At 37.7% G+C, this 12,930-nt stretch overlaps 1 protein-coding gene across 1 annotated transcript; it reads left to right on the top strand.

The window, feature by feature from the left end:
- Positions 1-1,251: 1,251 nt before the first annotated feature.
- LOC107521120 (olfactory receptor 11H6-like) lies at positions 1,252-2,244 on the top strand. Its single transcript, XM_016165534.2, has one exon. It carries the CDS (start codon positions 1,252-1,254, stop codon positions 2,242-2,244), a length of 993 nt encoding a protein of 330 aa, XP_016021020.2.
- The last annotated feature ends 10,686 nt before the right edge of the window (positions 2,245-12,930 follow it).

The raw sequence follows: 12,930 nt of genomic DNA, 5'->3' as shown, positions 1-12,930 counted from the left end.
GCCTCTTACTCTCTGCAGATTCTGTACATGGCATAAGTATGCAATTTTGTGAGTATCTTAACAGTGACATTAATAAATAATATGATCAATTAATCTACTTTTGTGTCAATATATTACTATACTTAAAATATTAATGGTGGCTTACCCAGAGAAATATCTTGAACTTGAACTGTAAGACATAGAAATAAGCCTGAAGACATAGTTTTAGGAAGATTCATGGCCAAATATCAGAGTTTATATAGTCTTGTCTTGAATCTTAATGCAGCCAATATGAGAAAAATCTTTCTGGTCTCAGCAAATTCTAAGGTAATCCCTCCATCTATTATTTAATTTAGGAAAAGGTAAGATGATAAATGAACAAGTTATGCTGGTTAGGGCTTAATTCTCATCAAAAATATACTATATACTAGAGAAATGGACATATCCAGGTAGAAAGTACCTCAAGAGTTCAGCCATGATGTGAATGGTGCAGCTTCGGAGAACATGAGCCACTGACAGTGGTGGCCTCCAAAAGAAATCATGTACAGGGGACAGAGTAGTTGGCATCAGTTATTTAGACACCCCCACCCCATTATCACCATAATAGAAGAAAAATTAGACATATTTTGTATAGGTTCAATGAAAGGGATGAGTCCAGGATCATTGTGTATAAGTAATAAAAGAGACAGATTTTGCTCAACATGAAGAAGTACTTTGAGAGAACCAGAGCTCCTCAAGATGGAAATGGACTGAATTGTTCAGCAAATCCAGATGCCACCTAGCAGAATGTGATCTACAGGAAGCTAGACAGAGGGTTTTCAAACCATTTTACAAAACCCTGAGAGTTCTGCAGCTACTTTCTGAGAGCAGAAAAGCAAAGGGGCTCGAGACTCCCACCCACAGTTACATTCTTCTCTGATTTTTATTGGACTTCTACATACGAAACTGACTATGGAGGCAACTTGACAGCTATTTTTGTGTCCGATTTATACTCAACCGTGCTTCAAAGTAAAAGGATATACCCAAAGTTGACAGTGAGACTGGGGGTTATAGAAATATTTGAAATGAAATGAGGTTTCAAACCAATCTCCAAATGGGCCAGTGTATCTAGGAGTTACTGGCTTTGCACCTTGGTATAAAACCCTTAAGTCTCTCTGATCTCCAGTTTCACTGTCTGCAAAAGAGAGAGAGAAATCACACCCCCTATAGCTCAAAGTGTCATTTGGAAGACAAAATGTACGTTCTCAAGCAATTTGTTAGTAAAAACTACAAATGTTCATTACGATTCACTCTTTAATTGCTTCTGTGTCTCTAACAGCTTTAAGATCCCAGAACACGACAATGCATTTTGTGACTGAGTTTGTCCTCCTGGGTTTCCCTGGTCCAAGGCAGATGCAGAACTTCTTCTTCTCACTAATCCTGATAGTCTATCTGCTGACACTGCTGGGGAATGGGGCTATTGTCTGTGCCGTCAAATGGGACAGGCAGCTCCACACGCCCATGTACCTCTTCTTGGGAAACTTTGCCTTCCTAGAGATGTGGTACGTTTCCACCACTGTTCCAAACATGTTGGCTAACATCCTCTCTGATACCAAGACCATCTCCTTCACAGGCTGCTTCCTTCAATTCTATTTCTTTTTCTCACTGGGCACAGCAGAGTGTTTCTTCTTATCAGTTATGGCTTATGACAGGTACCTGGCCATCTGCCGCCCACTCCATTACCCCTCCATCATGACTGGGAAGTTCTGTCTGATCCTGGTCTGTGTTTGCTGGGTGAGTGGGTTTCTTTGCTATCCAGTCCCCATTGTCCTTATCTCCCAACTCTCCTTCTGTGGCCCCAACATCATTGATCACTTTGTGTGTGACCCAGGCCCATTGTTTGCACTGGCCTGCATCCCTGCTCCTACTACTGAGCTTATCTGCTACATCTTAAACTCAATGATCATCTTTGGACCCTTCCTTTTTATCTTGGGGTCTTATACTCTGGTTCTCAGAGCTGTGTTTCGTGTTCCCTCTGGTGCTGGTCGAACTAAAGCTTTCTCCACATGTGGGTCCCACCTAATGGTGGTGTCCCTATTCTATGGAACCCTTATGGTGATGTATGTGAGGCCAACATCAGAGAACCCAGCAGGAACGCAGAAGATCATCACTTTGGTATACTCAGTTGTGACTCCGCTCTTAAATCCCTTTATCTATAGCCTCCGAAACAAAGACATGAAAGATGCCCTAAGGAGAGTTCTAGGATTAGGAATAAAACAAAACTGAGACATCCTTTGAAAGAGAGGAAGAATGTGTCACTTCTGACCTTAATAGTTTATAAGAACATTAGAGAGTAGCCTCAATAAATCATATTCTGGTTCCCAGTTAAGTAGAGGAAGAGACGTATTTTTCACAGTCCATAGCAGTTCAAATTCAGCTTTCATGATAAATGTTCAATAAAACATTTTAAACAAACATTACCTCACTGAGTTAATTGTATGGTGTTATTATGTATATTTTTTTCTGTAATGTATCTCTCCTGATTTAATCCCAACCGGTGGAAAAAATGAAATGCATGTGTACCTGGGGCCTTTTCAGAGAGTTCAATCTTCTAAATTCAGAAACTAAATATGTTTAAAGACAATGAGTCCAGGGGCCACCAAAAGATAAACAAATAAACAAACAAACCAGTAATGGATATTTTCCATTGTTGAGGCTTTCACACCAAAATCAAAGCATGTTTCATATCTCTATCACTTGGAGATACAGTACAAACTTTTCTTCCTACCATTCGAAGCCTCACTCAATAAACCGCTCCATGCTATCTTCTCCCATACTGATCCACTGAGCCCTACACTTCGCAATGCTCAATCTTGTTATTTTACCTTAAATGCATTTTCTCCCAATTAGGCATTTACTCATAGTGCCTCCTCCCCAAATCTACTGTGACTACTCCAATACTTCTTGTCATATGGAATAACAATGCCCTAAACATATTTTTATGCCTTTCAGAAAGCTCTAGGGCAAAGTCAGAAAAGTATTCAGAGAAATTGTACCAAGAGCAAAGTCCATTTTTGTGCCCAAACACCAATCTGAAACAGGAAAGCCATCAGGTGAGAGGCCAGCCTATTTAAAATGACAGCAAACCCTTTAAGTTATGGCCGTACTGAATGGTGTGCCAGAGGATTGGCCTGCTGACGTTAGTTGAGGAAATATTTTAGTACAGTGTTTCTTAAATCTTTCCATCACCAAAAATGATCTGAAAACATGAGGCATTTGGGAACAAGATTTCTTTGAAATACAAAATTTTATCTTTTTTTTTTTCCCCCATAGGTGGTGATTCTAATCAAGCATCAGAGTGGTCTTCTGTAGATTTGTTCTAAACTCTAAAATATGTTTGTTTGTTTGTTTGTTTGTTTGTTTAGCATTTTATTTTATTATTAGTTTCAAGTATACAGTACAGTGGTTAGACATTTATGTAGTTTATGAACAATCACCCAATTACTCTATCACCCCTCTGGCCCTACACATAGCAATTACATTACTGCTGACTACTTTCCCTATACCGCACTCCTCATCTGCATGATCTATCAACTACTAATTTGTACTTCTTTAACCCTTCACCTCTTTCACCCATGCCCCCAACCCCCACTTCTCTGGCCATCACCAGATTTCCCTCTATATTTGTGAGTCTGTTTTCAATTAGTTTGTTCTTTTTGTTCCTAGATCCCACATATAAGTGAAAACATATGGTATTTATCTTCATCTGACTTAGTTCCCTCAGCATAATAACCTCTGTGTCCATCCATATCATTGAAAATGGTAGGACTTCATTTTATTCACTACTGAGCAATATTCTATTGTATATGTTAACTATACTTCTTTATCCAATCATCTGTTGATGGGCATTTAGGTTGCTTCTCTATCTTGGCTATTGTGAATAGTGTGTCCGTGAATACAGGGACGTATAGATCTTTACGAATTACTGTTTTGGTTTTCTTTGGATAAATATCGAGAAGTTCAATTGCTAAGTCAAAAGGTAGATCCATTTTTATTTTTTTGAAGAACCACCAGTTCAACGGGAGGGTTCTCTTTTGTCCACACCCTCACCAACACTTATCCTTTTTTGATTTCTTGGTAATAGCCATTCTGACAAATGTGAGGCAATATCTCATTGTGGTTTTGATTTGCACTTCTCTGATGACTAGTGACTTTGAGCATCTTTTCATATGTCTTTTGGCCATCTGTATTTCCTTTCTGAAGATATATCTAATCAGGTCTTCTGCCCATTTTTGAATAGGATTTTTTGGTTTTTTTGGTTGTTGAATTGTATGAGTTCTTGACATATTTTAGATATTAACCCCTTATTAGGTATATCATAAACAAATATCTTCTCTTTAGTAGGTTGTCTTTTCATTTTGTTGACTGCTTTGTTGTGCAAAAATATTTTAGTTTGATATACTCCCATTGTTTATCACAAACTAAACTTCTGCTCCATAATACATAAATATTTGCTATAATACAAAATTATCTTCTTTGAGTAAAATTGTCCTTCTGAAAGAAATTTAATTTGTGCTTTTGTGTATCTCATGGCAAAAAATCACATATCCTCTTTGAGAAACACAAGCTTAATGAGAACAGGGGAAATGCTGCACATTATTTTTAATAATCCCTATGGGTCAACAGAAATATTAATGAAACCCACAAGTAAGAAGTAAGAAGGTTTCTGGAGAAAGCATGGAAAGTTATAAGATCACATGAAGAGATACCTGAGAATGCTCAGTAGTGGCTAAAAATGACATGTAAATTAAAATGAGCATATAGTTTCAAAACACCCTGTAGGAAATAGGCCACTAGAATTTTATGGTGCAAAAGAAGTAAAATAAGCCATGCATGAAGCTCTCACACAGTGATTCCACATTAAACCCAGGAAAAGAGAATCTTTGTGACCTCCTTGTAAACCTTCATGGTCCATAGGAGACACCTTCTCTGATGGGCACTGCTGTATTATACACCACAGGTGGGCCTAGTCCCCTATACCTTTGTTCATTCAATATGCTTAAGTAATTCGTTTCTCTTTCAGCCCAAGCACAAAAAAAATTTAAAAATATCTCAGAGTAGTTATATCACCATGGAACTCACACTCTCCAAAATAAGTTCACTAAATGATGCCAAAGTTATCCACAGGTCTTCCCCTTCTCAAAAATGGTGGGAGCACCAGGAGTAGTATGACTTTTAGAGGTAGTTTGAATAAAACAGTATAGAACTAGCTCCATCCACTGGAATGGAAACCAAAAGACAATAAGGATGTGGCAGGGGGGGCTCCTCTTTCAGCTCTCCCCTCTTTGTCCATTCCATTACTCATGGGCACTGTCAGGACAGGTGACATTAAAAAACAATAATGGATTCTGGGAAACATGGCAGAGTGAGAGATGTCCTCAGAGCTCTCCCCTTGAAACAACAATAAGCTGAATATCTAAAACTTAACAAAAAATACCTGAGCATATCTGAGCATGGGATCTGTGTATAAGAGCTACCACAGGTCAGACCGTGGACTGGAAGAAATAATGAAGCTGCCTCTCATAGCCACTGGAGCCCCCTGCAGGAGGAGGGGGAAGGGAGAGAGAGTGGCAAGTTCCCTGAACAGCCCTGCCTGGGAAAGCTGTGAGCTCCCCGCGGCCGGCCAATGGCAGGGCCCAGTCATCAAGGCAGAAGGCAGAGAAGTGGGAAGGCAGAAAAACAACGGCTGATTTTTACCACCCGGTTGCAAAACAGACACTGAGCCACAGCACCCAATTCCCAACCCAAAGGGCCCTTTCACCCGTAGCCTCTGAGACTGATCACCCTGGAGCCCCAGGGGAATCTGAGCAAACGCTTCTGAGACTGTCGCTAACACTGACAGGGACTGAAACTGAGCATAGTGAGCATGATTAAATATCTACGAGAAAATTTAAAAAGTGTTATTAGGACTTTATATAAAGCAGGGATCCAAGAGGCTTAGATGCCACCTACTGGAAACCAAAAGAAAATCACCTTCTTTGCAGCAGGCTAAAGAGAGACCTTTATATAATAAATCTTTTTTCTGGAAAAACAGTAGAATACACTTCCATTAATGCCCAGGTGGAGAAATAGTCTATTAAACACCATGAACAACCAAGGTGACAAGGCATCTCAGAAAGAAAGAGAAAAATCTCCAGAAAATAAGCTTACAGACATATGCGATTTAAATGACAGAGAATTCAGGATGGTACTTCTGAAAAAACTCAGTGGTTTCTGAAACAAATCATATCAACAATTTCAGGAACAGAAAGAACAACGAGATGGGATTTGGTTCCATAGTGTAGCTATTAGCACATCTGCTTTACATGCAGAAGGTCCTGGGTTCACACTCCAGTGGAGCCACAGTCCGTGGTCAACGTCCATGCCACCCTAAACAAGCCCAGTGTCTGATTTTGGAAGCTAAGCAGGATTGGGCCTGGCTACTACTTGAATGGGAGCCCACCTAGGAAGACCAGGTGCTGTAGGCATAAATAATAATAATAATAATAATAATAATAATAATAATAATAAACAAAACCAAAACACTACATGAGCAGAGCAAGGAGACTGAAACCCTCAAAAAGAACTAAATAGAATTTCTGGGGATGAAAAACACACTGCGAGAGTTGAAAAATGAAATAGCAAACTTGGGAAATAGAGTCGACCAAATGGAGGAAAGGATCAGTGATATCGGAGAGAGAAATCTAGAAATAAACCAGAAGGAAAAAGAGAGAAACCGAAGAATAAAAAATAATGAAAGAGAAATACCAGAACTACTGATACCGAATTATGGGCATTATTGAAGGCGAGGAAAATTAGCAAGGACTAGAAAGCATTTTCAGACAAATAGTGGATGAGAATTTCACAAATCTAAGGAATGAGCTGGAGCTTGGAATTCAAAAATCAACAGAACACCCAATTATCTTAACCCAAAAAGCCATTCACCAAGACACATTATATTAAAGTTAACCATTTACTTTCTGTATCTTGAATTACTAGCTCTTATGTTTGAATATCTTCTTCCTTTATATCAGAAAAGCTCTACGTTTTTAAGTGCCATAACATAAAAGGAGGTCAGTAAAATAAATCTGAGCAACCAAAAAGTGCTGGCCATAGCTTTGCTATGTGATACATTAGAACTGAGTGAATTTTTAATCTAGCATTTTAGGTTCATTTAAATTTATTGTTTTTCATTTAGGTTTCCAAATGATTATGCTAAAAAAATTTACCCTAGTTACTTTGTAATCATATTTATTGGCAGTATTATTATTTACAACAGCAGCTATACATTTTTCCAGTATATTCCAGGAACAATCCCAGTGCATTCCAGGAACCGTGCTAAGCATATGTATTCAACAGTATTCACTTGACCTAAAGCATGCAATAGGTCATACAGTATTGAAACCAAATCATGACATTATCATTTATTTTCCTTTAAGTACCTTGATATAATGGGACTCTTGAGTTATGTATTACAGGATTGAGTCGATGAGTTGCAAACCAGACCCAGCTGTGGTATGTCACCACCTAGATCGCCAGAGTGATTGTTCTCTTCTGACCTCACCAAACTCTTTCAGACAGAAAACCTTTTAAAATGAAGTTCTCAGTCCTTCTTATAGAGGCCTATTTTTCTTTCCAGGTTAAATGTGTACCTGCATTATTCCACTGCTGGACCATCCAAACAAAGAAAGTATTTACATTGATCTTCTATGTGCCCAGGACAGATGTTAAAAATATTTAGGAGGGAAAACCAATAGAATTTGTGATTGAATGCACATGAGAGGTGATGAAATTAGAAACTGCCTTGAACGACTCTTCATTTTGTGGCTTTAGCAAATGCTAAATGGCCTGTTGAGTGAAGAGTGGTTCCATTCACCAGGAAGCAAATACAAAAGGGGAAGGGAGCCATTATGATAAAAAAAATAATAAAAAATAATAAAAAAGATGGAATAAGAACTGAGCAAAATGGTGGTCATAGGTTTGAAAATATAAAAGAGGATAACAGACTAGGGAGGCTTATATGTGGAATGGACACTCAAACATGACAGAGATATGAGGTGAGTTGGGATTAGGGTGCCACAGGTTAAATGTGGTTTTGCTACAAATTTGGTCAGTACATTGATAACAACCTAATTTCATTACTTAGAGAATTGATTAAATTTATAGAAAACAATGCAGATCTGCTTCCTGTCCGTATTTGGATGCCTGGTAACTGACTCAATGAAGACCATAAAGGGGTGAGCCAGTGAGGAAGGCACTATTAGTATCTCTGTTATAGCAATGAGGAAACGGAAACATAGGAAGATGAAATCAATTGCCCAAGATCACAGTTGGAAGTTGCTTGCAAATGTCAGCAGAGACTCTAAGGTATAGAATTGGAGTAACCTTTCACTCCAACCCTGAGTGGCAAGACAGATAGTTTCATTATCTATGGAGTGATGTGGATGTGTATATTAGAAGAATGAAAAAAAAATACAAATAAATATGATATCAGCAAAAGGCCCTAAATGCCCTCCATCCTTTTTCTAACAAATCTAAAGTCAACTTCAGGAGAAACATGGTAGAGTGAGAGATGTCTCTGGATTTCTCCGCTTGAAACAACAATAAGCTGAACATCTACAACTCAAAAAAAAAAAAAAAAAAAAAAAACCACCCAAACTGCACACTAGCATGTCTGAGCATGGGATCTGTGCATGAGAGCTACCGCAGGTCAGAACTCCAGGTTTGGGTGGTGGATGAGGAAAAACAAAAAAGCTGCCTCTCTCGCAGCCACCAAAGCACCATGTAGGAGGTGGGAGTGGGGAAAAGATGTGGTGTTTTCCCTGAACAGCCCTGCCTAGTAAAGCTGTGAGCTCCATATGGCTGGCAGCTGGGCCCGGTCATCAGGGCAGAAAGCAGAGAAGCAAGACAGCAGAGGAAAAACCGCTGATTTTTACCAGCCACAATTACAAAACTAAGGCAGAGCTGCAGTACCGAACATCCAACCCAGAAGGCCCCTGCCCCCATACCCTCCAAGATCAAACACTGCGGAGCCAAAGGGGAATCTGAGAAAACGCTACAGAAACTGTTGCTGACACTGACAGGAACTGAGAGTGATGGCAGCGAGCATGATTAAACATCTATAAGGAAAAAAAGACATTATTAAGACTTTATGTGAAGCAGAGATGCAAGAGGCTTAGATGCCACCTACTGGAAACCAAAAGAAAAACGCCTTCTTTGCAACAGGCTAGAGACCATTATATAATAAATCTTCTTTCTGGGGAAAAAAAGAAAATCAGAATACACTTCCTTTGATGCCCAAGCAGAGAAGTAGTCCGTTAAACACCATGAATAACCAAGGTGACAAGGCATCTCAGAAAGAAAGAGAAAAATCTCCAGAAAATAAGTTTATAGACATAGAAATATGAGACTTAAATAACAGAGAATTTAGGATGGTACTTCTGAGAAAACTCAATGAGAGCTGAAATGAATCATATCAACAATTTCAAGAATTGAAAAAACAACTATGTGAGCAGAATGAGTTCTTTAGCAAGGAGATTGAAACACTCGAAAGGAATCTAATAGATCTTCTCGAAATAAAGAACATAATGCAAGAGTTGAAAAGTGAAGTAATAAGCTTGGGAAATAGATTTGACCAAATGGAGGGGAGGATCTGTGATATCAAAGACAGAAATCTAGAAATAAATCAAAAGGAAGAAGAGAGAAAATGAAGAATGAAAAATAATGAAAGAGAAATTCAAGAACTAGTTGATACCATCAGGAGAGGAAACTAAGAATAATAGGAATTCTTGAAGAGGAGGAAAAGGAACAGGAATTAGAAAACATTTTCAGATAGATAGTGGGCGAGAATTTCCCAAATCTAATGAATGAGATGGAGCTTGAAATTCAAAGAGTCAACAGAACACCCAATTATCTCAACTCAACACGGCCTTCGCCAAGACATATTGTATTACCGACAATCAACAACAAAGACAGAATTCTCAGGGCAGGCACATAAAAGAAGATGGTAACCTCTAAATGAAAACCCATTTGATTATAGTTGGACTTCTCAGCAGAAACCTTCCAAGCCAGAAAGGAGTGGAATCAAATATTCAAAATATTAAATGAAAGGAACTACCAGCCAAGAACAATGTATCCGGCTAAGCTCTCCTTCAAATATGAGTAGAAATAAAGGCCTTTCCAGACATACAAAAATTGAAGTAATTCTCCACTACAAGACCTGCACTACAGGAAATACTGAAAGGGGTCAGCTCAACAACAACAACAAGACAAAAAAAATACATAACTAGGAGTAAGTGACTATCAGGTAAGTAGAAGCAAAGGAGTCAATCCTTACTAAGAACATGGCATTATAAGCTTAATTAACAAGAAAAAAATTGCTATAGCGAGATCGTATTGAACATTCAGCATGCATATGAACAAATTAAGACAACAATTATGGAAATGGGGAGAATTCAGAGATTCAAATTCACAAAGGGGAATGGAGATAAGGCACGTGCAGAAGAAAAGGAATGACTGTGTAAAAATATAACTATCCTTTACATATTCATAATGGTAACCACAGGCCAAAGGTTTAGAACTGAAAACCACAAAAGCCAACGAAAATAAAAAGAATTAAAAACTTTTTAAAAATTTAAAAAAACAGGAACACAAAGACAAAGAAGCAATAGAAACACTGAGCTACCAGAAAGCAAAAGACAAAATGGCCATAAGAAGACCTCACATTTCAATAATCACCCTAAATGTAAGTGAACTGAACTCACCAATAAAAAGGTACAGAGTTGCAGATTAGATCAAAAACAAAACCCAACTATATGCTGCCTCCAAAAGTCACATTTCAATTCCAAAGACAAATATAGACTCAAAGTGAAAGGGTGGAAAATAATACTTCAAGTAAATGGCAGTCACAGAAAAGCAGGAGTGGTGGTACTAATATCAGACGAAATAGACTTCAAATTAAAAAAGGTAAAAAAAGATACTGAGGGACACTTGATAAAGGGAATCATGCACCAAGAAGACATAACACTTATTAATATCTATGTTCCCAATCAGGGAAGTCTAGAAATATGTAAAGCAATTACTAACAGAACTACAGGGAGAAACAGACCAAAACACTATCATAATAGGGGGCCTAACTACTCCACTGCCAGATATGAACAGATCGTCCAAACAGAAAATCAATAAGGAAATAACAACTTTAAATAACACATTAGACCAAATGGACATAATTGACATATATAGAGCCTTTCATCCTGAAACAGCTGCTTATATATTCTTCTCTAATGCACATGGAACATTCTCAAGAATAGACGGCATACTGGGACACAGAGATAGTCTCAACAAGTATAAGGGGGCTGAAATCATACCAACCATATTCTCTGATCATAATGTTTTAAAACTAGAGCTCAACTGTGAAAAAAAAAGTGGAAAGAACCACAAATATATGGAGATTAAACAACATGTTACTGAAGAATAACTGGGTCAGAGCAAAAATAAAAGGAGAGATCAAGAGAAACATAAAAACGAATGACAATGATAGTATAACAGATCAAAACTTTTGGGACATGGCAAAAGCAGTCATAAGAGGAAAGTTCATGTCATTACAGGGCTATCTCCAAAAACAAGAATGAGCCCAAATAACTTAATGCTTCATCTTAAAAACTAGAAAAAGAAGAACAAATGAGGCCTAAAGTCAGCAGAATAAAAGAAATAATCAAAATTAGAGCAGAAACAAATGAAATTGAAAATAAAAAGATACATAAAAAAATAAATGCAACAGAGAGCTGGTTCTTTGAGAAGGTTAATAAAATTGACAAACCCCTGACTAGACTCACTAAAAAAAAAGTGAGAGGACACGAATAAACAAAATCAGGGATGAAAGGGGGGAATTAATGACTGACATTGCAGAAATACAAAGGATCATACAAGAATGCTATGGAAAAGTATATAACACCAAATTTAATAACCTAGAAGAAATGGACTAGTACTTAGAACGATACAACCTTCCTAGACTGAATCAAGAAGAACTGGAAATCTAGAGAGACCGATCAGCAGAATGGAAACTGAAACAATCATCAAAAACCTACCAAAAAGTAAAATTCCAGAACTAAATGGCTTCACCGGTGAATTCTACCAAATATTCAAAGAAGATTTAATACCTATTCTCCTCAACTCTTCCAAAAAATCGAAGAGGAGGCAATATTTCCCAACTCATTTTATGAGGCCAATATTGATCTGATATCAATATCTAGTAAGGATAACACGAAACAAAAAAAAAAACTACAAACCAATATCTCTCATGAACATAGATGAAAAACATCCTAAATAAGATACTAGCTAACCAAATAAAGCAACATATGAAAAAGGTTATACACCGTCATTAGGTAGGCTTCATCCCGGAGGCACAGGGATGGTTCAACATAGGTAAATCAATTAACGTGATACACCTCATAAACAAATTAAAAAATAAGAATCATGTGATCATATCAATAGATGAAAAACAAGCCTTCAACAAGATACAGCACCCATTTATGATCAAAACACTTAATAAAATCAGTATAGAAGGAAAATACCATAATATAATAAAGGTCATATATGACCAGCCTTCAGCTACATTATACCTAATGGTGAAAAACTACAAACCTTCCCTCTAAGATCAGGGACAAGGCAAGGTTGTCCACTATCACCAGTTATTTAATATAACATTGGAAGTCCTAGTGAGTGCAATCAGGCAAGAGAAAGATATAATAGGCATCCAAATAGGAAATGAAGAATTCCAACTGTCACTATTTGTGGATAACATGATTCTCTATATAGAAAATCCTAAAGACTCCACAAGAACACTACTAGAAACAATAAGCAAATACAGTAAAGTCTCTGGATACAAAATTAACCTTCAAAAATCCATAGCGTTCCCATACTCTAACAACAAGG

This window comes from Rousettus aegyptiacus, unplaced genomic scaffold (genome assembly GCF_014176215.1).
Source record: "Rousettus aegyptiacus isolate mRouAeg1 unplaced genomic scaffold, mRouAeg1.p scaffold_m13_p_3, whole genome shotgun sequence".
Taxonomy (NCBI): domain Eukaryota; kingdom Metazoa; phylum Chordata; class Mammalia; order Chiroptera; family Pteropodidae; genus Rousettus; species Rousettus aegyptiacus.
This window is presented reverse-complemented; position numbering and strand designations above follow the sequence as displayed.